Source organism: Centruroides sculpturatus, unplaced genomic scaffold (assembly GCF_000671375.1).
Source record: "Centruroides sculpturatus isolate CEXI.00-Female unplaced genomic scaffold, Cexi_2.0 scaffold737, whole genome shotgun sequence".
NCBI classification, from domain to species: domain Eukaryota; kingdom Metazoa; phylum Arthropoda; class Arachnida; order Scorpiones; family Buthidae; genus Centruroides; species Centruroides sculpturatus.
Genome location: NW_019385040.1, coordinates 377,092 through 401,304, shown reverse-complemented (window position 1 = coordinate 401,304; position 24,213 = coordinate 377,092). Strand labels below are relative to the sequence as shown.

The following is a 24,213-nucleotide window of genomic DNA, read 5'->3' as shown; positions in this document are numbered from 1 at the left end:
TGAGCGGAGCAGCTTTACTACCGTCTTATGGCTGACCAAATAATCTTGGTATACTCACATAAAAAAATTTACAAACATTATGGGAATCATCCGCGAATTATAGACTCGTATAATTCATTTTTAAAATATTTGATATAAAGTACGAGTTGTTCTGAAAAAAATCATTAAAGTGTTTGGAGTGTTCTTTTAATTAAAATCTAAAATTTACCACATGTAAATAATTTATAACGTGTAAAAATCTGTAAACTTACGATTGAAAACTATTGCAATCGTCACAAATTATAAGTTTTTGTAAAAACTAATGTGTCAATGTAAGGGATGTCACATGTTTACGCTGTGCTAACTCATAGATCTGTTCTATTCATTAATGCTAGTATTAGTAAGTTACGTTCACTGTTACGTTATTTTGGAATAATTTGATTAACCAGTGAACATACTTCTGTAATATTCATATTTCATTAAACAACGCTATAAAATTGAAAAGAATTATTCTGGTTTTTTTTAATCATTTAAAGTTTTTAGTTTTTAATGATTTTTTCCTACGGAGTAATTAAAGTTTAAAGCTTAGAATTTTTTCAATACGGTGATTTGATTTTGTAAAATACTAATTTGGCAGATAAATAAAAATCACAGCAAATAACGACTGAGAAACTCAATCGATAAAGGATGCTAGATCTTTCTTGTGGTTGATGATACTGAAATAATTGCATCATTATCGATTTGTTTCCTTTAATTTCAGCGCATCAGAGTTGCCGTCAAAATTTACACAGCGCGAATGAAATAAATGCGATACCGATATGTGTCCATTTAAACGTGAATGACAACAAATTGATTGAGTCCGAGAAGAAGAAACAACCTCTTTAATCGGTTCCAGGTATGAACGACCACGGTAGGATTCATTAGTAATAAATAATAACAATATAAAGATGTACATTTTTATAACCATTCATGTCACTATGTACAATGAAAACAGGGGAAGCACTCGGAAAAATTACACACCTAAGATGCAAGAAACATAAATGTCTTGTAAGTACTTGCAAAACTTCGGAGGAAGGCGGGGAAGTTAAGGATGAGACCAGAACACGGGAATTAGAGGAAATGTGTATTGCTGTACTTCGGATGTTTCAATCACAATGTTCTTCCTCCTCTGATCAAGTTTCGCAGAATCAAGTGAGGAACATTTGCACACTATTGCGAATGAGAAGGGTCGGGTTTAGAGAAAATCAAAATCACAATCCCCACTTATTGAACATTCCTGAGGTTTCCTTCGCTCCTCCTTACTATTCCCCACAATTGTCTCTGGAATGTGTTTGGGATATATTTTCGTCATTGTCCAAGATAAATGCAATACTCTGCTCGAAACTCGTGTGATTATCACATTGACGAGATAGGGCAGTTTTTGGAAATATTAGGTTCACACTTGTGAACGGTAATTATCGGAACGAAGTCTAAGAAAGAAGAGGAGAACAAGAAGCGTGAAGGCAGCTTCATTGACATTCAACTTTTGATATCGAACAGATACCTGTGTAGAGAATTATGAATAACGTGCTTTTTTGTAAAATTGTTGTCGCTTTCGGGCACCTGCTGATAACTTCAAAATGGAATCGGAAGGATGCATCCTGCAGGATGCGTAGTTCACACATATTTACTAGACAACTGTTTCGCCAATTCTGTGTATTTCAGAAATTTGGAGTGTGGCGTCTCTCCTTGAGAAGATGAATTTGGTGAATCTTTTGGAGAACTGTTACCATCTGTACTGTTTTTGGAACCCTGAGTGCCTTTCCACGAAGACGCCGAATCTGTTGTACTACCTTCTTTCACAAAATGCATTTTACTAAGGTGATGCCTATAGGCTCCTTTGGAAATGAAGTGAGTTTCACAAAAGGCACACTTCATGAGTGAATCAGATGTTGTAGCGTCATTGCAGGCCCAACTAAAAGCGAGAATTGATCCCGGGGCAGCAGGTAATGTGGGGCGTGACAAATGAGCGTCTGTTTTGTCCAAAAGTTTTTGCAGTTCTTTTAATGGATGGTCAACAGTGGCATCTAAAGAATTTTGAACGCCACTGCTCGAAGACAGAGCTGGCGAAGGACTATTTTGATCCTCCGTTTCTTCTCTTTTCGTTTTTCGAAATTTGCTATTCGTTTCCGGTTCTGGTGATGGAGTGAGAACTTTTTCAACAGGTGTAGGTGATCTAGATATGTACTCTGGTTCTACTTTTATTTTTACTTCTTGAGGACTAACAATACGCTCTGTAACGTTTTCGGCTTTAGAAAGATCTTCTGGGCAATCTGTACTACGAGGAGACATACATTCTTCGGGTTCTTCTGTTTTCACTTTATCCATATCTGGATAATTTTGACTGTCAGAACTATATGTCAATAAAGGAGATTTGGCTGGTCTTGGTGAAGAAAGAGTACTACCTGCAGTTGGTTGATCAACTACAGGAGATGTAGGAGGCGAATATACAGGTGAACTAGTGTATGTCACACTGCTGGGAGTGGACATCCGACTACGTTCATTGCATGAAGACGGCCTAACTTTATCTTCCTGATTAAAACTTCCCACAGTGAATGGAGGCAGTTTAACGTCAGTTATGCCATCCACAAGAGGAGAGCCAGGAGGTAAGCCAGGACTTTTGAGCATTCCATATTTACCTGGAGAACTTGAAGGATGCCAAGGAGGTGATACTTCTTCGTCAATCCCGAGTCTTTGAAGAATTCCAGTAGTAGAATTACCTCTTCTTCCTTTGCTTTCGAAACTTTTTTCTATTAATCTTTCAATGGCATTTAAAACCGAAGTGGTATCACTCGGATCATCGCTCACTTTAGCTTGAGATTGTTCGCTTGGAGAATGATCAGCAGAATGGCTCAGATCTTTGGCTTCTGGAGAATATCGAGAAACGTTACTAGCTGAAGTGGATGATATGTCTGATGGCTCTTGACTTTTACCATTTCCATCTGAAAGCAATGCATTTTTTAATAATTGCTGCGACCTCGAGGCATTTTGACTGCAGTTCTTAATATGTAAAACGAAGTCTTTGGCGTCGACTTTTTCTGCACACTCCTCGCAAGTTATTTTTCCATCTACAACTTCAGCCTTGGAAGACACTTCACCATTGTCGGAATGAGTTCGATTCCTTTTAATTTCCATTCTTTCCAATTCTAACAATTTACGAACTGGAAGCGCTTTTTTCCTCCTTTCCCTTGTTTGTCTTCTTCTGCCACCACCTTCTGTTATAGATCTTAATATGTGTTCCTTGTAGTGTGAATTTTTTACCATATGATAACTGAGTTCTTTGAGGCTTCCGAAAGCCTGATCACATACTTTACACGTCAGTACAGCATTAACTTGAGATTGCGAAGTCATTTTATCTTCTGGACTCCTCCAAGAGATTATCTGTTCTTGACTAATGATGTTTGTATAGTGTTGAGTAACTCTCATATGAGTAGTCATGTCTGCTAAAGTCTTGAAAGACTGACCACACCACATGCACTTTAATATTTGTCTTGTTTGTTCAGCCCCCTTGCCTAACCATACGTCTTGACCTCGGACTAGTTTTCTGGGAAGAGGCATGCTTTCTTTCATAAGTACATTAGAACTGGAAGATGCCGTCGACGATGACGATGTGGATGACGACGACTTGGAAGGTGTTGAAAGAGATGGCGGAGGAGGCTGAGAGGTAGGAGATGATACAGAAACAGGCACAGAAGCTTGCATTCCAGCCATCCCGCATCTTGGCGATTGTTTCATATGAATTGTCATCTCGGACAGACTTCGAAACGATTCCTTGCACCAAACACAAGTGAATACATCGCGAGTTTGTTCACCGCTTCTACTGATCCACTGAGTCTGCCAAGGATTTTGTCTTCCGCTCTGCCTTTTATCAGTCGTTTCTGCTTTTTGTCCAACTTTAACGTTTAGTTCCCTTGTAGCGTTTGTCGGACTTGTACATTTGTTTTGAAGAAGTGAATATTGGTGCACCATAGAAGTATGTTTGCTGGAGTTTGATGTTTTATGACTTTTCACTTTTCCGTTCCACAAGGATACTTCGACTGCAGACTTACCTGGTGCTAGAGGAAGAAGAGTTTTTGGAGCACAATAACCCCAAGGGCTACTGGGTTTCGTCAAAGTAGGGTCGATCCGAGCCAATTTGTTTTGCCGATGATAATCTGCGATGTCTTTTCTTCTCCTCGGAATGGATAAATCTAGTGGACTGTCCTGATGTTCGGGAGAAAGTCCATTTTCTTCTGGTGTTGCTATATTTAATGGCTCTTCGCTTGATTTTTTCAAGCTAAAGTCAAGAGGGCCGTCTTCTTCGGTAATATGGTTCCCGCTCTCTACACACATATTGTTGTCTGTTACACTGTCCGTAATTGTAGGCGATACGTGAGTTTCACACCTGTCACTGCTGTCCATGTGTCCCAAACTGTCTTCTTCCAAATCTTGAACGCGACAGTGTACAGGTGAATCAGCAGCTAAAGGTGTAGGACTGCCAGGCGTCGACCTGCCAGGTAAAGTTTCGGTCACGCTGCTGGTGTCTCCATCATCCAATAAATTATCATTGGACAAGTCATCTTGTCCAATATCTTGACCATCGTCCTTGTGTTCACCATCTTCCCCTGAAATAGAGAACAATTTTTGTTAAAATTTTAAATATCGAGGAATAAATTGCAGTGTAAGAAATTTTCTTGCAAATCTTAAATTCGATAAAATCGAATAAAAATCAAAACTTTTCCATTAAAAATAAAAGACATTTTACGAAAATAACCGGTTATATAAAGACAAAATATATACGTTGCTGCAAAAGTTTAAACAATATTAACTCGCAATATCATAAAATCTAAAAAGGTAAAGTTGACTCAAATAGTCTAACATACGGGTGTAACTCGCTTCTTTACAAAGCCGATTTTGTCATAGTCACTTATTTTACGACCATCCCTAGATTTATGATTAATTTGCATAAATATGCCATAAACATAAGGCCAAACGCCCATGACGTCATCGTACCTGAAGGGAGTGGGAAAGAGAGGTGATTGTCCAAAGCCACGTGCTATTCACTATTCATTCTACTGGTTTTCCCAGCAGTAAATGTTGACATATTGACTGATGCCCACCACATAGATTATAAACAATAGACATTTCTTTTTTTTTTAAAAAAAACGCATATTAAATTAAAAGACATCTGCATCTTTGAATGTTTAATAATAGATTCTTAAACATTAAAAGACATCTGCATCTTAATCATCAGTTAACAAAGAGATTTTTAAGAAAAACTAACAAATTTAAAACTTATACGCAAAGAATTATTTTTGCTTCTATTTATCGTCTCATATAAGCAGACTTTTTCACAGTAGATTTTTTTTTTCTTTCACAAACTGATTCTATGATACGATGTTTTTTGAAATGCATTTTTATTGTTTTTCTAGCTTTCTATTTTTATGATTATATGAAAGATTTTTCAATGTATTACCTACAAGAAAGAAAAAGAATCGGAGTCGATTTGAAAGTCTACATCTGTAAATGTCGATAAAAAAAAAAAACGAAAAACAACACCGATTTATAACCGGTTTTCCATCACCGGATCACAACTTTAACCAGGTCTTGTTATAGTTTTATCTCGTCAAAGTTAAATTATTTCATTACATTCGAGATTTTCCTTCACGGATTTAGATTACGTTACTTCTTGACAAATTTCCATACATTGCATACTTTCGATTTAATAGAGTAAATTTGTAAACATTCGATGACATAATTATAGTAAAGCGATTGTAATGTACTGCGTAAGTCGCTTCATAATAAGGAAATTGTTTAGGAAAATGTAAATAAAAATAAACAGAGTCTCTTTGTGATTTTGTTAATGTCTTCTTTCTAGATATTTAACACAAGGACAGACTATTCATTCCGAGTGCTACTACTTAGGCATTGAAAAAAAAAAACTTTATCTTTTATCCTTTTTTTTATTGTTGTTGTTACTTCTATCGCAAATAATATGGTTCTATTTGAAATATTCGATCAAAACAATACTCAATATTAATATAATAAAGGATTGGAGTTGGTTGGAATTCAGTTTAAACTTAGAAAATCTATAACTTGCGAAATTCATATTATTTCTGCAAATTGTATGAAGCTAGAGATTGAATATAAATTCAAATTTTATTAGGAATTATTAATTAAGCAATACCTTAAAAACTATTAATCATAATTATTTATAGCATTAAAAATACTTAACAAAATTCCTGTATAGGCCTGAAAATAAATGAATATAAAAATGCTTATATGTACTTTACTATAAGCATTTTATATTAATTTATATACAGGCCTTACAGGAAGACACTAAGAGAAGATTTTTTTATATGGTATCAGAAACACTTACGTAGTGTAAGAGAGCCACGTTATCCAATCTTGTAATTTACGCTTTAGATATTTTTCCAAATTAGTAAACAAGATTACAAATGAAATTTTGCTTCTTTTATATATGAGGAAATTTTCATTTGCATTTTCTTTCTAATCTTAGTAATTGTAATTAAATGCGATGGCAGTAAAACATAATAGAATATGAAAAAAAAGCTGTTAATACTAGAAGATATTTAAATATTACGTCCCTATTTTATTTAGATAACGAAGAGGACAAAATTAATTATTAATTTTTTTTTTTTTTTTGCAAATGAAAAGACACACACACACTACTTGAAAATTACCGTCTGATATAGATAAAATGAAAAGAAACTCGACAAATACATAAATACACAAATCTTTTAGCAATTTATATATTTAAAATATTGGCAATATATATATAAATATTCTCTTACTAGCGGGCAAAATAAGTAGAAAGAGGCTTCTAAAGAATGTAAGTTAAACGAAGAAAAAGCGAAAACAATTGTCCCGACAAAGGAGGAAACGATTCTGCATCCATCAGTTAACAATAAAACGTGCATCCGAGAAGCAAGAGGGGAAGAAGGATGAAAAAAAGGAGACAAAAACTCGGCTAGGAGATTGTGGTTGAAGCGCGATCGGAACGCCGCCCGTGGCTATGGAGTAAGATTATAGAGAAGAGAGGTTGTACAATTGATGGCCAACGATACCCGTACGATTAGGTAAGCCTAACGGTTGCCATTTTTTCTCCGGATGCCAAAAGGGAAAAAGAAATTCGGTTTCTTAGCTAAATTAACTGTTTGACTTCGGCATCATAGAAAATTCGACAAATAATCGCATTCTACTCGGCTCCCCGACGGTTTCCGGAAGTAAAATCGCGTTAAATTTAATTTGCATGCAACATTTACAGGAAAGAGAAACTTCTATAAGAAGAATAAAAGAATTATTCGTTTCCTCTTCTGTTAAAGAAAAACGCAAATAAAATATAAAATTCATTAAGTATGCCAATGGAATTAGAAGTACTTTACGTGATGGTCCGGTTTTGCATCCCGTTAACCAATATCTTCTTTTTGTGTTAACGCCTGGAAAAATTTCGTCCAAGGAGAGAGAATATTTTAAACCCAACTTATATCAGCAAACGGTTTATTGAAACAATATAATATCGCATCTTTATAGATGGGCCAATAGATATTCTTTAAGCTGTCAGAATCTATATCTTTTTCCCAGAATGTCTTCTCACATAGGACCATATTACTTATTACAATTTATTACGCCTGTATAAATAAACATCGGCACACAAAATAAAGTGAGTAGGAGAGACATCAAGTTGGTTATTTATGTTGCTCGTAGCGGACACGATGGGGAGACCATATATCACGTGGGGTCGCCGAGTAGGCGGATTTTTCCGGAAAGGATCGGTAAATTTTGGCTTTTTAGCTCCACCAAATTAAAATATGCGTCTTTCTCTCTGCCTAAATTAAAGCCGATTTTTTTTTCTTTCTTTCTTTTCGGCGTGTAACCGAATTGTCGATTGCTTTGCTGCGAAATATTTAAGGCAACGAATTGTATTATGTTTCTCAATAAAGCATTACCCGAAAAATTCGCCAAACCGTCGAAGATAACAGAAAAATGTTAAATTTAAACGTAATTTTACTTATTTTTCCCGATCGTTTCTAACAAAATCGTACCTGTTATGCTTCCGAAAATATCCTGTAATTTCTATCTTTTGCGAAGAGCAGAAAGAAGAAAAGAAGAAAAAGCCAAAGTTCAAACAACCTGCAGAAATTCGAACCCGAAGATATAGAGCAAAACTTAATCCGTCTTCTCCCGAGCAAGTAAGCAATCACGGAAATCCTAAACGACTTTTGTCAATTTAATTGGATAGCACGCTAACAAACCCAAGTGACGTGTGACACCTTGAGGTACAACTAAACACCTCCATTCATCTCTTCCATTCTTATTTTCCGCTTTAACCAACACTCGTCGTCTATGCAAAATTGCTGTTGACAAGTTCGGATATCGGGCAACAGATGTCGTTGACAGACTCCGTCTCGTCTGACCTTTCACCTCGGCAAACCAGTACGTGAAGGTCGGCGCCGAAAAATACTGTGTTAATTACGGTCACGTGGGTTTATTTCCGGTGACAAACGTGAACTTCCTACAGGCCATGCAGTTGACGTCGAGTTTCCAGTGAATCCCGTCAGGGGTCAGGCAGAGCGATCTATCTCTTCCGGCAGACTGCGTGACGTAGTCACTAGAGAATTACTCTTCCCTGTTGCAGTACCGACGGTGCTTCCCCAATTAAATAAAACGAAAAACTAGCAGAGTATAAACTAATCGACATTTTATTACTATAAGTATATTTTATCTCGAGCCAATCAGCTTTCGAGAGTCGCTCCGATTAAATTTCCATCCCCGTAGTTTATCCATTCGACACTAGATGTCTCCGTCCAAGTTCGACTCTTGTACTTTTCCGTTTTTCCCGCACGGCAATTAGGGAATAACCATTAACTTATTATCTTTTATTGAACTAAATGACCAGAAAAATGCTTAAAAACTTATTTTAATAGTCTCCGATTACGAGAAAATTGCTTTATTTAGATGCTTATTAAGAATTTTCTAGTTATTTTGATTAAAATTTAATAATTACAATAATCAAGCCAGGCAAACCTATTATAGATTTAAATCGGTCGACCACCCATTATAATAATAATCCGTTTTATTATTAATAAACAAAAATTGGATTTTTAATAAAATACGATTAAATTTCTTTTATGGTAATAATTTTATTATTAATGACGCTAAAAATATTTACAGTTGCAACAGAAAGAACAGGTTAAATAAGCTGCGGCTCTTATAGAATTTTCCATTTTTATGACTATTTAAATGATAAAAAGAAAACGTTATCGAAGAAACCAATGACGCAAAAGCACTTGGTAACTCATTGTAAGTAACCCTGACGTTTTCGTTTCTCTACATTTATATCGAGTGAATAATTAATGTCATAAATATCAGAAAATAAGAAACCTGTTCTGTGAATATAGTCATCGTGACAATATCCATTCATTTGTGAGATCTGCTGAATCACGTATTAGTTTTCATTCTGATGTTTTCGCAAACAATTATTACCTACTTCGATTATATATAACGAAAGGTTTCTTATAACGGGGGAAGAGCAAAAAACAACTTTTGCCTTTCAGCTTCCTAGGAAAAAGGATATAAAATTTTAGTTTTATTTCATAACTGCAGATGGCATTGCTCACTTATTAACATCCCTTTATTAACAGTTATTTATGTTGCATTAAACAAGAAGAAAATGTCAGAAATTTTGACATTGCAAAAAAAAAACATATTAAATATAAATCTCTGTGACCTTCAATGAGAGTTATGGCGCTTAATAAACATTGAATAATATATTATTTACAGATTTCAGCTAGGCACACATGTTTGTGCATAAATATAGATATTTTTTAATATATAAATTGGAAAAAAAAATCATTTAAAAATAAAAGTTATCAATTCGAAGATAATTTTTGCGATAACTTTCAACTCTATCATAAATATACATTGATAGTTTCTCGTGGATTAATTATAAAATGTTTAAATTATTATCTTATTAGCATATCCAGGAAAAATATCAGTTATCACGTTAATCTTAATTACTACATAAATATTATTTATATTAAATAATGCCTATATATATATACACAGTTTAATGCAAAGCATTGGTGCAATGCTCATGCAACAAATCCGGCAAATAAATCCCCGTTGGAAGAAACGTTTGAAGGGGTTAACGTAGTCTGGCATATCAAAATATAGAATGCAAGATGATTTCAAGCCATTAATATATATATATAAAATATATTTCTTACCTTCGTAATAACTTGGCATTTTTATAAACAAGAAAATAACGCTTTTATCCTGATGCACATGGCTTTGAGGAAGAGTTGCCAACCGGAATGACGATGATACGACCCGATATGCTGTACGTTTAACACCTGTGTGACGGGTGGTTGTCGGTGACGTCACCACCCACGTGACAGCTGGGGGAGGGTCACGTGAATGCCTATCGATCATTGAGAGGAGAAAGGGAATGGATAGTGAGAACCGGTCAGTTGTGCTACGCGAGCGTGGGAAAGTGAAGTGTATGTTAGACCGTGATTTATACGAGGGAATGAAAGGTCGAATGACTCGGCTAAAGTCAGGTAAAAAGAGAATGACAGGTATGCCAAGAATAATACGGATGGCTGTTTGGTATACAATCTTCGAATTTAATCTGAATTTAAAAGTCCTCCTTAACTAGAAATATTCTTAAAGATGAAAATTAATAAAGAATAATAAATAGCACAAAAAAAAACGTTTCGCCTATTGCAATAAGATAAAATATCTCATTTATCATAAGAATAACAATACTTTTATCTAAAAGTTATTATATAAACAATCTTCATATATTATAATTCAATAATTCATCGGCCGACATAACCTCGAATATGACAGTTGGCATCAATGTACAATGCATATAGAAGATTGTCAACCGTTGCGAAATACGGTAGTGTTGCCACATTAATAATAACCACAAAATAGTCTAACAATGGGATCTCGATGTGAAGTTGTAAGAGCGACTGACAAGTTTTAGTTTTCTATTTGACTAATACAGATGTGTAGCCTATTGTGATGTAAACAAACATATCAAAGTGTGGACACAATGACGTTGAACATTGAAGTGATTAATAGGCCCGAAGAAGAAATACAAGGGTGGGGGAATAAAATGGAAACCTGTTCTGCGATAGCGTGATTCCTCTTGCTCGAAAGTACAACTAGAAAGCTAGGATTAAGTGGAAGTCAAAGATTGTTTGCAAAGGATACATTTGTCACAACTAGCCTCGAGGTTGTCGCTGACTGATACCTGCACGTCTAATCTAGCATCCGGTCTATTCTTTGACCAATGAAATAAATGATGGACGATGGATAACTATCTAATGACGTCACTGGTCACGTGCGAGTCGCAATGTTTATTAAGAAATAAAAAAGAAATCTACCGGAATATCTTGATGTAATTTATGAGCACCGATGACACCCAGAAGGCATCTGGGTAGATACAATGAAATTTTCACATTTTCTAATCAAGAATAAGAGTTACGATGATGGACCGGAAGCCAAATTGCCACATTGACGAAAGTTGCCTTTTAGCAAAGCTTGTAAACGTAAGCGCTGTATTAAAAAAATTAACTGATAAGAATCTCTATCATCATCGTTTCTGACTTCTCCGAATTCTAGGTGATGATGAAGATGATGATGATAATTTATTCTAGTTTAAATTCGAGATACATTCATCGAAAACGCACAGCATAAAACGGAATTCGATGCTAACTAGCAAAACGAAGAGAAAGGTTCTTAGTAGAGTGAAAAATAAACCGTTTATCTTTGTTTCGATAAAGCTTTTCTTTCTTTCTCTCGTGAGAACCAAACATAATTTCCGTTCAGGTCAAAGTATGCATCGCGGACTAGAAACATATATCTTAAACAGAATTTTTTCCTCTAGTGCCGTCAGGAACAAAAACTAGCGGTAAATGAATAATATTTTTTTCCTTCTTTTAGTTCAAGTGAATCTTTAAGAAGTGACATTTTGAACACCTGAAGGGATGTGGCCTCTCTGTCCTGCATGACCTAAAAGAGTATCTATTGTTTCATTAATTAACTATGCCCCACCATCGCCATGTGTCAGCTTTGCAGGCGTTATCCCCTCAGGGGAGCGAATTGATAATTAGCAAGATGTACGTATCCAGAAAGAAATAGTCATATAAAGTCACGGGTGAAGCAACTGTCACCGGTTTTTGTCGCTGTCACGACTCAAATGTCTTTCGCCGTACAGGGATGAAATTGTTTTCTCATGCCTACAGTTCATTAGATGCGTCTGTCATCTCGAGTTATTGCTGGTTTTATTTTTTCTTCAGTTGTTGATAAAGTGATGTTTGTCAAGACTTTTTAGCAAAGTTTGTTTCATTTCAAAATGTCATTTTCTGAAAAACAATTAGAAGGTAATGAAATATCTTAGTCGAAATTTGGAAACTATGGAAAATTAATGTAATTTTTTTACATCAATTTCGTCTTGCACCTTTCTTTGTATATTTTTTTAATATGTTTCTTCTGTAGTTTATATTATTTAATGCAGTTATTCTGTTTAAATTTTTCTAATAAAAATAATAAATAACATAACAGAAATTTATATCAATTTTCTTAATTATTAAATCAATCATTAATCGCAAACAAAGAAAGAAAAAAAAAACAAGAATTATCAATGTATTTCTAGAAATGCAGCAAGAAACATCTCTTATGAAAGCATTTACTATGATAGTTAATTTGGCCAGTTAAAGATTTTAAAATTATATAAATATATTTTTTTTTCTTAGAAAATCAAACGCTTCGATGCCATTTGATTAAGTCTACGTAAACAAAAAACAATAGAACACGTAATGACAATAATAACACTACAGTCATCTTGTTTATTATTATTTATTTATGACATAGTTCTGTAATTTAAAGCGAGTAAAAGAAGAGAAAAATTGCAATTTCGTCGAAATGAGATGCAAGAACAATGAGAGCTTTAATGTTTTTACATATCTATATCGTCGGAATGATAATAAGCAACGTCAATCAGAGATAGATCAAAGAGGCCAACTAGATCTAATATGCATAATCACTTTGGTACTGTTTATTAAAACAGTAGCTTAATTATTATTATTTGAATCCGACATTAATGCAAAGGCCATAACTAATTTCTGCATCAACAACATCTCTTCTGTTTTAATAGACTATTCATTAAATGAAAGTAGAACTTGTATACAGTTTTAACCAGGCCAGTCGCATCCTTTCATTTTGCTATGAATGGATTTTAAGAATACCGTATACGTTGTAAAGCGTAAAAATGTATTTGCATTGATGACTTCCATTGAATTTTCATAATAATAACGGTAAAATAAGAATTTGTGGCGCTTTATTGGATTAAAAAAATATAATTCAAAAAAGTGACACGTCTCCCTTTCCGATTAGCTCTACTAAGACGGACGAGCCAAGGAAGTGTCCGTCAAAACTGTCAGATTTAATCAACAATCTAATCCTATATTTTGCCCCGAAAACCTAACAATTTCCAATTTTTTTCAGATACAAAAAAAAAAATATATGTTGACCTCTTAGTTAATAAAGCCCAATCGATTTAAACCTTTGTTATAAACTTATTCCAATTTGAGCATTGGGATGTCGTGGATGGAACCGCAGTTTTGTCTCCGCGGACATTACTATCGTGTTAACACCATGTGCAAACTTTACTCGGCGAATTTAAAAGGAAAAACGATTAGAAAAAAAAAAACAGCGCAGGAAATCAATCGCCGAGTGGAAAACTGACGACTGGAAATCCGTAAGGAGAATAACAATATTTAATATATCGATTGGAGTATGTGGTGTAAACACCGCAAGAACAATTGCCGACTAGCTTATTTATCAATCCTTGCCTTAAAAGGATAATCAAGCTTTAAATTAAAGACTAAAGTGAATTAGTCCCACTCGGATAATGTCGCATTAAACCATCTCGTACCTTGATTAATTGATCTGTTGAAATGTCGAATGTCAAAAAGCCAAAAACAAAAATCCTAAACCAATCTCTTCTTCCAATTTCTATAAATTTTTACTGCCCATAGTCTCAATTTCTATTCATTAAAAAGACAAGAGATATGTTATTCGTATGAATAGCGAATGCGTAGAATATTCTAATAATTCTTCCTCGCATCTTAAACCAAATAACCTCGGCAAGAACTAAGAAAAGAAAGATAATACAAAAACTTAAATCATCTCGCAACTGATCATTTGATTAAAGCTTTGGGGACCGAAATGTTTATTTTTTATATCAGATATTTCAAATTTACGATCGGACAGAAAAATGATTGCGAATTTCTACAAGAATTGGAATTAAAATAGTAGAAACTCTTCCTATCTTGTCGATTTAATGGTAAGTACAGTATTATATCTGCTAAAGCCACTACCAATGACACTATGTGTCGATCACTCGCTATTACAAGTGTACAGTACGATAAGGAAAACGTGAATTCCCCCTTTTTTTATCGGCTATTTTACAGATATAACTTGCACCAGGTAGAAATAGGTCTGGCCGAAAGCTATTCAAACCCCATTCTTAATGCAAATAGAAAAATAACAAGCAAACTGTATGTTATCTTTAAAAGTTAAGCGTGAAATTATATTAAAGAAGATAACGTATGAAATTAAGCTTATTGTCAGTTATTCTAGTTATACGTTTGGCACAACAGGTGAGAGATTGAGAGGAAGTTGTATCTTCAGGCGTTGTTTACATTGTGTATTTAGAAACGATGTACTAGATGTAGAAATTCTATTAAGAGTAAACAAGCTATTGTTGGTATATTTTTAGTTATATAATTTCTATTATTTGTCGAAGCTTCGCTGGTAATTTAATTTATAATTTAGCAAGTATTGAAAGAAATCAAAATAAAATAATATATATATATATGTCTAAATATAAATTTACGAAAATAAGTCTACAAGCCGATCGTTATCTCGAAGTTTATATTAAATTATCAACGGATACTCAAACCTGTTACATAAAATGTTTGTCGCTTATAATCTCTATAGAAATGTTCACATCGCTGCAAAAGTTGTAGACTGTAGGGTACACCCGGAGCTTAAAATAAACATTTAGTGTCTTACAAGGCTGTTTATTCGAGTAGACAATTAAACTAAACCGTCAACAAGTGATTGTTCTTTGCACAGAAATTCCTTTGAAAATTTAAACAATCGAAAAACGTCTGTAATTTTCGAGTCGATTAAACCGTAAATGCCTCGATTTATTTATTAATCGAAACCAGCAATTAAGAAAATTATAAATGAAAATTACTATGGAAGCGCTTTTATGAATCCTCTAGCAAACACTGCGTTTTATAGACATATTATGCATTAAGAATAATTGACAAAAAGAATTTTGAAAGAGAATATGCAAATTAATGCAATTCGAAATGTAAGAAATAAAAAGATTGGATACAATTATAATTAAATAGTTATAAATATTAAATTCATAAGTGAAAATTTGAACAAATCTTCAATTGAAAAATATATATTAATAAAAATAAAACGTCTAAAAAAAAGAGAGGAAAAAAAAACAAACAGAGAAACTAGAACGATACAAAGTTCTCACTAGGGTATGTAAGAATTCCATTGTTCAGCGAACGAGATCCAAGCACAATACCTTGATTTATGGAACTTGGGCGATGCACCAGGGAATTTTCGACACCCGGGGTCTCGTAGTCGGACGGTTTTGCGCCCATCGTAAATAACCGTCAACACAAGCAACAGCGATATTTATGTTTCGGGGATTGCCGCGTTAGATTCGGTGTTTATCACCGACCAGAGACTGCAGTCTTCCTACCCGTTTATCAGCGACCTGTCATGTTGGGATCCCCCAATGACGTCACTACCCTGGCTAATAGGACTAAGTGATGGACAGCGAGACTCAGTGCTACGTCCCGTAAACGCCAGATATATAGTTCTCTTCCAAGAAACGATCTGCTCTCGAATTGTGTAGAAAGTAATTCATCTCGGTCTGAAACCTGTTTCTAATCGCAAAATGTACATCCACCCGCCTTAAGTCTTTTTTTTTTTTCCTAGAGAAGAGCGAAAAGAATGATTTTTTAAATGTATAAATACATCAATGTTTTGTTATTAAATTCTCGGATGGGATGTTTGTACAGTTATAAATATTTTCATCTTATATACACTATAATCCGATAATTATAAAAATTCTTCTGCCTTTAAAGTTATTTAAAAAAACAGGTGCAAAAATGAAATTATCCTGGCGCACGGAAAGAAAAATGTGTTAAATTCTTGAAATTTGAAAACAGGAAAATGTCTTAAATCGCTGATGGAGTACTTTTTTAGGAAAATTTTATTAGGTATTTTTTTAGTTAACTATTTTTAAGTAAATATTTATCATATGCTCGAAAGTATGCACAAGTGGGTTCTGTTCAAAATTAGTTCTTTAATTAATCTCGGAAGAACTTTCAAGTCTTTAAATAAATATTATCAAATGTTTCTTAGCAAAATGCTAAATTGTCGCCCATAAAGGCAATAATTATCATTTTAACATTGCTGTAATTCGGAGTTAACGAGAAGTTTTTTCCAGCATTTTTCTATTGCAAACATTAGGCTTCTTTTCCTTTTTTTTTATCCGAAGGAAATAGTTTTGAGTAAGTAAAAACCTTAGCGCTACAAAATATAACGCGAACACAACACGAAGGAAAAAAAAGAAATAAAATAAGCCACAAAATAAAATCTGGAAAACAAAAAATAAATCTACTCGATACTATAAGACAAGATGTCAGTAGTATGTCACCACTACTGAATATTCTAGGTAGTTCAGACAGCGATAAACATCGCAGACAATGTATTGTGTCGATCGTACGGGGACCAGGAAATCCAATAGTGACGGAATTATGAGGAAGGAAGGTTGTTGCGATTCACTTCACCCCTTCTTGACAGATATCAGGGAGAGATGGGGGTTGTAAGAGGGGAAGGAACGGAGTACGAGCGATAAGTCTGGTCCACCTCCGGCAGTGGAACTGTCAGACAAGTCCCTGCATCTTGACAGCTGTCAGTTATGTCGCCAGGCACGTGTCTTGTATGTATCTTCGCTTTTCTTGTCTAGCGGACAATCGCAAGACCGACCTCGGCCGACTCTAGGATTCACTCTCTACACCCAGTTTATATAAATGCTAAGACATGTGCATATTTACCTTATCCGAGATGATCAAACTCACTTTTGAAAAGGCGCTTGTCTCTATTCATGAAATTATAATCGCTCAGTCTTTTCCACAAATGTTTAGACTAGAAGTGTGGGTTACCGACCGATTTGTATACGATTCAAGCACTTAACATCCACCCGCAAAAGTATAGCTCTACACCCACTTAGGTCACACGAGACGCCTGTCACCAAGATACTAGCGGAGGGAAGAAAAAAAGGTGGGAAGTATGCCACGTGTCTTCAAACATTTGACATTGCGCGACTTCTTGGGTGGACCATTAATACTTCAGCGGTTTGAACTAATTGTACTGGCTCATTAACTCGACCAAGGATCCATCAAGTAAGGTGGCAGGCAAGTTTGTGTTTACACCCATCTCTTCATCCAAAGACCGGTTTTTTAAAGTTGTGACCCACCTCTTCCAATATACACCTAACATTATACCCAGTATGATGGGCTAATAGGTATGGACAAAAGCCAATTCGCTAATACAAAAATGTAATACATCATATCGAAGTTGCCGTAATTCTATTGGAGACAGATCATAAAATTGTACTTCAAGGTCGCTACTTCGGACGTCTTACTCATAAATCAGTGGCGTTTTATTTCGATTCAGCAAACCAAACCGACGAAACTTTCATCTTAAAAGGCCTACAAATACGATCGACCGCTTATCGATTTCGCGCCGTAGACCACAAATTAATGACGAATCTTTTTATGCACCGTTTAACGCTGCTAGAATATCCACATTTTTTGGATAATCCTTAAAAATTGAATGATAATATCTCCGGAAAGCCGGATACTTCATCGCCATTATTTATAACATAGACAGTGACATAAGAAGTTCGCATCACGCTGCCAACCTACATAGATGGGTGAATCGAGACAAAGAGTTACAAGGGGGCACTGAATGTACCAGACAGTACTAAGTGACATTTTACAAGATGCATACCACGCCCCTTACGATAGTATACGTTCAACCTTGGGCGAGACTAGCACATCATTCTTACCGTTCTGACACTACCCCCTATTGTGAGAAGTAAAGAGTAATTACAATAATTTCCATGACGTAACTGGTGTTGTCAGAGCCCCCTGTCGGGTCCGAGAAGAAATTCTTCTCTTCAACGGCCTCACGGTCGGACACAGGTGAGACAGGTGTTACATAAATACTCACTCACACCTGACAGGTGGACACTGACACGTCTCCCCAGGTGTTCAGATGGGGATGCGATAACTGTCACATCAGCTCCGCCTGCACACTAGCGACATCTGTCAGTAAGGCCGGCCAAGAAGAGTCTTATCGACAAAAAAATTAACAGTTTGGTAAAACCAATAAATTCCCTTAAACGTATTAGAAATCGATAGTTACGAAAGGAAAGGTCAATATTTATAACCTGAAAGACAAACGTCGAATTTAATCTTTAGTTCTATTCGATTTAGATTACGACTAACAATCGCAGCTATCGAACAATTTTCAAATGTTAAAGAAAATGAAGCTATTTATAATAAACAATAATTGTTGAGGAATCTACAAATGCAGATTGAAACTGCATTTTAAAGCTTCCTAGAGAACCAACATAAGAGGTTATTGTGACTATGCATCTAAAGTAAATTAGCATTTTAAATGAATAAATTCTTTAAAAATTATTGAAACATTAAAAAATAATTCCTTATTTCAATTATTTTAAATTAAAATTGAAAGAATGTTAAGTAAATAAGACATTAAATCAAATGAAAGTAACATAATTATGTTTAATTTGACTTTTTTAATTTAAAAAAAGTTATTTAAAACATGGTAGATAATTCGAAATCGTTTGAAATCAACCGAATTGAAGTGTGGGGTCAACAAGAGAAACACTGAGATAGCTGTCAACACGGGGTGATTACCATTGATTGGATATTCATTGTTCTAAATAGAAGAACAATCAATTGGCTGAATTGCTCTGGAGTGGCGGAAAACAAAATAGAATCTTAACGATGTCAACGGCAAAACAAATGCAGAAGTCAAATAAATTTTGAATAATAGGCATGATAAATGGTGCTTTATATTTAAACGAATGCAGTCTATCGAGTTGTCCATATTATATAGAACAAAGATCACAAATGTTGAGTGACAATGCTTCCATCTTTATACGAATGCCATCTTTCGACTGCTATAACTCTAACACCGATTTGTTAATGATTAAAACGCATTAATTAATCGATATTGTTTTGTCTGAACCGCTCGATTAGCTACTTAATCTAATTGATCAAACGGTGCCGAATTGAGATTTGAAACTATTCAAGATTTACCCTCGATAAACTCTCCCCCCTCCAAGTTGTAATTCTATTATTTATAGGATAATTAATAAGTGGTGTTTTACTATGTTTAGTGTTACGATACATAAACTACGGTTATAAATTACATTACTAATTAAAACATTGAGAACAAAGATATATATTCCTTATGGTCATAAATAAATCTCCAGCTTCTTAATGGTTTATATAAACATTTGCTTTGCCTTTTTTAAAAAATTTAAATGAGATCAATAAGTTTTTACAGAACCTAGTCGTGATCATTAATTGATTTAGCAATTGGAATTTTTTCCAACATTAAAGTAAAAGGATTTTTAAAAGTTGAAATTCGATTTTAAACAGTTTCTAAATAATTTGAATATAGGTTAAACAAATAAGTTTTCTATGTCAAATAAATAATTGATGTACCAGATTCAAATTGATTAAGCATGAATTTGTTATCATATTTAAAGTGCAACTTCATAATTTTTCTGACTGACTGGCTTAAAAAATTTAATATTGTTCGAATGATGAGCGTGCAATCTTTATCATTTTGCCCAAATAATTAATCACTGAATTTATTTTTACACCTTAACAACCAGATATAGGAATTTTTAAACAGGATAAATGTTTTAATTGATAAAATACAAGAGCTTAAGAGTGATGTTCCGTGTTTGATATCTTAAGATTTTAAAACGATTCAGAGAAATATAAATATGTAATAGTTAAAGATAAAGCAAACTTCTGTGTAGCGTAGCCAAATAATCTATAAATGCATAATTCTTCCTTCTTAAAAAAAAAATTGTTTAAGTAAAATTCATGATCCGTATCCGTGTTACAATATTCAATAACTCACCCGATAAAATTGAGATTCCTGAAAATCTTCATATTATTTAAAATTGACCTCAAACATGATCAAATATTGCATTAACATCTCTTTAAGACGTATACGAGTGTCGATAGGCACAGACAAGAGATAACTGCTGAGCGCAATTCGGAATGACAGACTCCACCAGCACTGGCAATCAACCCAAAGATCTGTTATTAATACACTCTGGCTGTTATTAACAATGATATTGATCCGCGTGTTAGCGCTCTGACGTCATACAATGTCAGACTATCTGGAGGATTGTCCTATGATCTGACATCTTCCATAACTTTCTAAGTTTTTATATTGAGCGTAGTACATCTCTTTTAATAAGATTATAAACAGGTTCATGCTCAATTACAGTTAACAGTATAATGATTATGATAGCCAACCCGTTTTTTTCCACCGTAAGAGCGCCTCTGCTCTCTCATTTGCAACTTTCATTGTACTCAAATTATTTTGAAGTATTTGATTGTAAAATATGCATAAAGGCTGTTGAAACAACTCTGTAATCAGATTTATGCAAGTAAAAATCCAAAAGTGTTTCCTCTTTAAGAACTTATTTGATTGAAAATTTTTTTTCCTCCTGAATGAAAAACAGTATATCATTCAAAAAACTATTAGTTTAAAATATTCAGCAGCTGATCTAAAGAAAATTTTTGCTCCATGAATATTCATTTAAGCATATTTTTTGAGCAAAATCTCATTGTAACTAAAGATTTCTCTTCTCTTTTATTTTTATCCAAACTGAAACATGAATTCATTAATATCTATATAAATAATCAGGTTTGATTATTATTATTAAACGATGAAAATGGTTGAATATTATTAATTTTTAAATTTAATTTTAGCAAATTCGTGGTTATTTTAATCATAAACGATTCAGTTCTTTAAACCGTAAACGTCTACAAATTAAAAAAAAATAAAATAAATATAAAATAATAACAAAAACGGAAGGAGTGTTTCGTGTTTGTGACGGAGTGATGGACAAACTTTTTTAAGAGCTTGAAGGAGTGGCTCGAGATGCTGAGACATAATGTGTACTTATCACTTGGCTCTTGCGAATTAGGATTGTTGGAAAAGTTGAGTGATGTGACCGAAGTGTCTAACCTAATGTAAACATTGGAGAGTCTTTGTTTTATTCTCACCAGGTGGGGATACCTTTACGACAACATATGTCGTTCAGCTTTTAGAAAGACAAAGCTGAAGTTTAAATAAATTCAGGATATTTTAATTATAGAACAAATGCATAAAAATTGATGAAAACGAAAATATAACGAGTTAATTTTAATTTATAAAAAAGTTTTAAAGTATTAAAATTCTTTAAATTGTATTTTTAGATACATTCGATTTTTTTTTAGTTCAATTTTCCAATGAATATTCGAATATTTTCGGGAAAAAAATTGCTAGATTAAGTCAGCAATTTCGAAAAATAGTCTCTCGCATGTAATCCTTTACGAATTCCGTACGTCTATGCACTACTGACTACTGTATAACAATCCAACAATCAATCATTCGGTAAGATATTTTGCCCCTGAAAGAGTCCTTGGATGTCCCACTTGATCTTTGAGTGCGCCTGGGACACAGACCAAACAACATACACTGCACTATAAATCACGTCTACTGCTTGTAAGACACATTAGTCAGTTCCTCTGTAAACACATCGCACTCAGAGGGAAATTTGGGCAAATCTCACTCCGAAAGCTTACCTTTTAAGTCTTCTCTTACTAACTTTTTGATAAAGCAATTACCAGTTGATGTCATATGTCAGTGGAAAGACATTTTCCTCTGACGTCACCCATCCTTAACACGAGCCTCCCGATACCGAAGGGGGCTTGTTTTTTGGAGTTTTTTAAAATTTCTTTCCGCATTCTAAGCTTAAGTGAAATATATTCCGGTTAGAATTTTTTTTTCTCATTTCCCCATTCGTTACTTATAATAAAGCAATTTTTTAAAGTCATAGAACCAGCTCGATCACTCTGTGTGCATCCGGTTTCAATCATTTCGGCAACATTGAATTTAATTCTAGTGATGAGACAAATAAAAGGATCTTCGGACTGTGTTTACGTGTTATCTATACACCCACACACGCATGAGAGCTACAATTCGTTTAAAATTCAGCAATAACAATAGAGAAAATTATTGGAAATCTGGCTAGTAGTTTATTTCATTTTAAATAAGATTAATTGCATCTGTAATGAAAATTCTACGAAGCAAATATAAGTCGAAAAAGATACATCCTTAACTCGGTGAAGTTAAGCCGTATTTTCTTAGCCTCGTATCGAGAAAGTATTACGTAACTCACGAAACAAAATATCAATATTGTTTAGCCGACGGAGCGAAACAACAAACAAAAATATCCGAAAAAACTTTGTCAAGAAGATAACGATGGGATTTTTGAATTTTGTTCAGCCACCAACGAGAGCGAGAAGACCGTACCACTTGTCAGGGCAGTTAAGTATGTCAGCCTTAGTTGTCTGAAATCATCGTTACGGATTGCCAAATCGATTTTTCGTTCTACCACGCGAGACGTCTTTCAAAAAAAAAGAAGGAAAAAAAAAAGACAGAAAACATATCAAATAAAAATTTCGAGCGGATAAATAAAAAGAGAAAAATGCGAGAAACGATTTATTCGTGAAGAGTCGCTTTAAAATGCGAGATTTCTGTAATAATTTACTCACCCAGTTGATGAAGAACTAGTGGAAAAGCGTCAATCCCGTATTTTTCGGAAGGTAACACGGCAATGATCTGCTGCCACCGCTAGCTGCTGCCATCAGCACTCTCATGCGGCAGCGGAAGTAGTTGCTGACCCTCCCGAAGCATGATGGGATACGTCAGTGGGTTGGCGGTTTGTCTGACGTTACGCGTTTAGTCTAACACCGACCGGGGAAATGACAAACATCGAATCGAATGTCAATTGATTTATTGCGCGCGATTTTTAATAGTTTTAAAAATAATAATAATAATCGTAAATTATTCTTGACGGCAATGTGCACGGTTTTTAATTACATTTGAAAGGCTTCCAATTATAGAAAAGTGGAAATTGCAAACAGTTCTTGGGTCCAATTCCGAGACTAGACCAGTGTATCATTAAATCAATGAGGCATGGCAGAATTAGTATGATAACTCCGCCTCCCTTTGGGTAGCCAGACCCGTTCTAAGGTTTCTCCATCATGCGTAACTCTGGAGTGTAATAACTCACTGTCCCGCCAGCACACTTCCCATTCTTACTTATTGCGCTTGCGCTTTTGCACCGCAAAACCAGCGACATCTCTCGGTCAATCGACGAAGCATCTGACATCTCGGAATTAAGGAACTTGAAACCTATCTGAGTGACATCAAAACAAACACAAAAATGACAAATTGCCTTTGCACCAAAGAGATTGCCGTTTATAGAATTAATCGCATTTTGAATTTCTTTCGACAGTTGTTTCTGTTTTCACACAGGAAATAGGGACAATATTTCTATTATTATTATTATTGTTTCCGAAATTATCGACTCTTATTATATTATTTAAAGATACTAGAAAATTTAGTTTTTTCCCCCTCTCCCTTAATTTAAATCGTATTTAATTATTAAATTTTATTTTTTCTTTTAAATTCCACGTGATATTTGTAGAAAAAATATTTTTTATTATTATCCCAGTAAAAATATTGGTACTACTTCTGGAAGCGTCAATATACATGGTACCGTAGCGAATGTTCTTCGGCTGTTGTGTGAGTGTGTGAGAGAAAACATTGCCATGCCCAGCACGTCAGTGCGTATGTGTACACATCCCCAAGCCAGTCTGCCAAATACCAGCGTAGCGTGGCAACAGCCATGATTTATAGTCAGTCATTTCCTTGACACACCATCGGGCTCCAAACAGAGCTGGCCAT

At 34.5% G+C, this 24,213-nt stretch overlaps 1 protein-coding gene across 8 annotated transcripts in view; it reads right to left on the bottom strand.

Moving 5' to 3' along the window:
* Window positions 1-575: 575 nt before the first annotated feature.
* The window catches only part of LOC111633750 (protein tiptop-like), a 74,683-nt gene continuing 51,045 nt past the window's right edge, over window positions 576-24,213 (bottom strand). Inside the window, exons 1-2 of one of the 8 annotated variants that reach the window (XM_023378365.1) lie at window positions 15,644-16,043; window positions 576-4,622 (exon numbers count right to left, since the gene is read on the bottom strand). In XM_023378365.1, the coding sequence (XP_023234133.1) occupies window positions 1,636-4,622; window positions 15,644-15,722 (3,066 nt within the window). In that variant the 5' untranslated portion in view covers window positions 15,723-16,043 and the 3' untranslated portion in view covers window positions 576-1,635. Of the gene's footprint in view, window positions 4,623-6,376; window positions 6,532-8,063; window positions 8,984-10,247; window positions 10,693-14,995; window positions 15,172-15,643; window positions 16,044-20,322; window positions 20,698-23,015; window positions 23,696-24,213 lie in introns of those variants that run through there. The other 7 variants (XM_023378367.1, XM_023378371.1, XM_023378370.1 and 4 more) reach the window with 7 other exon arrangements.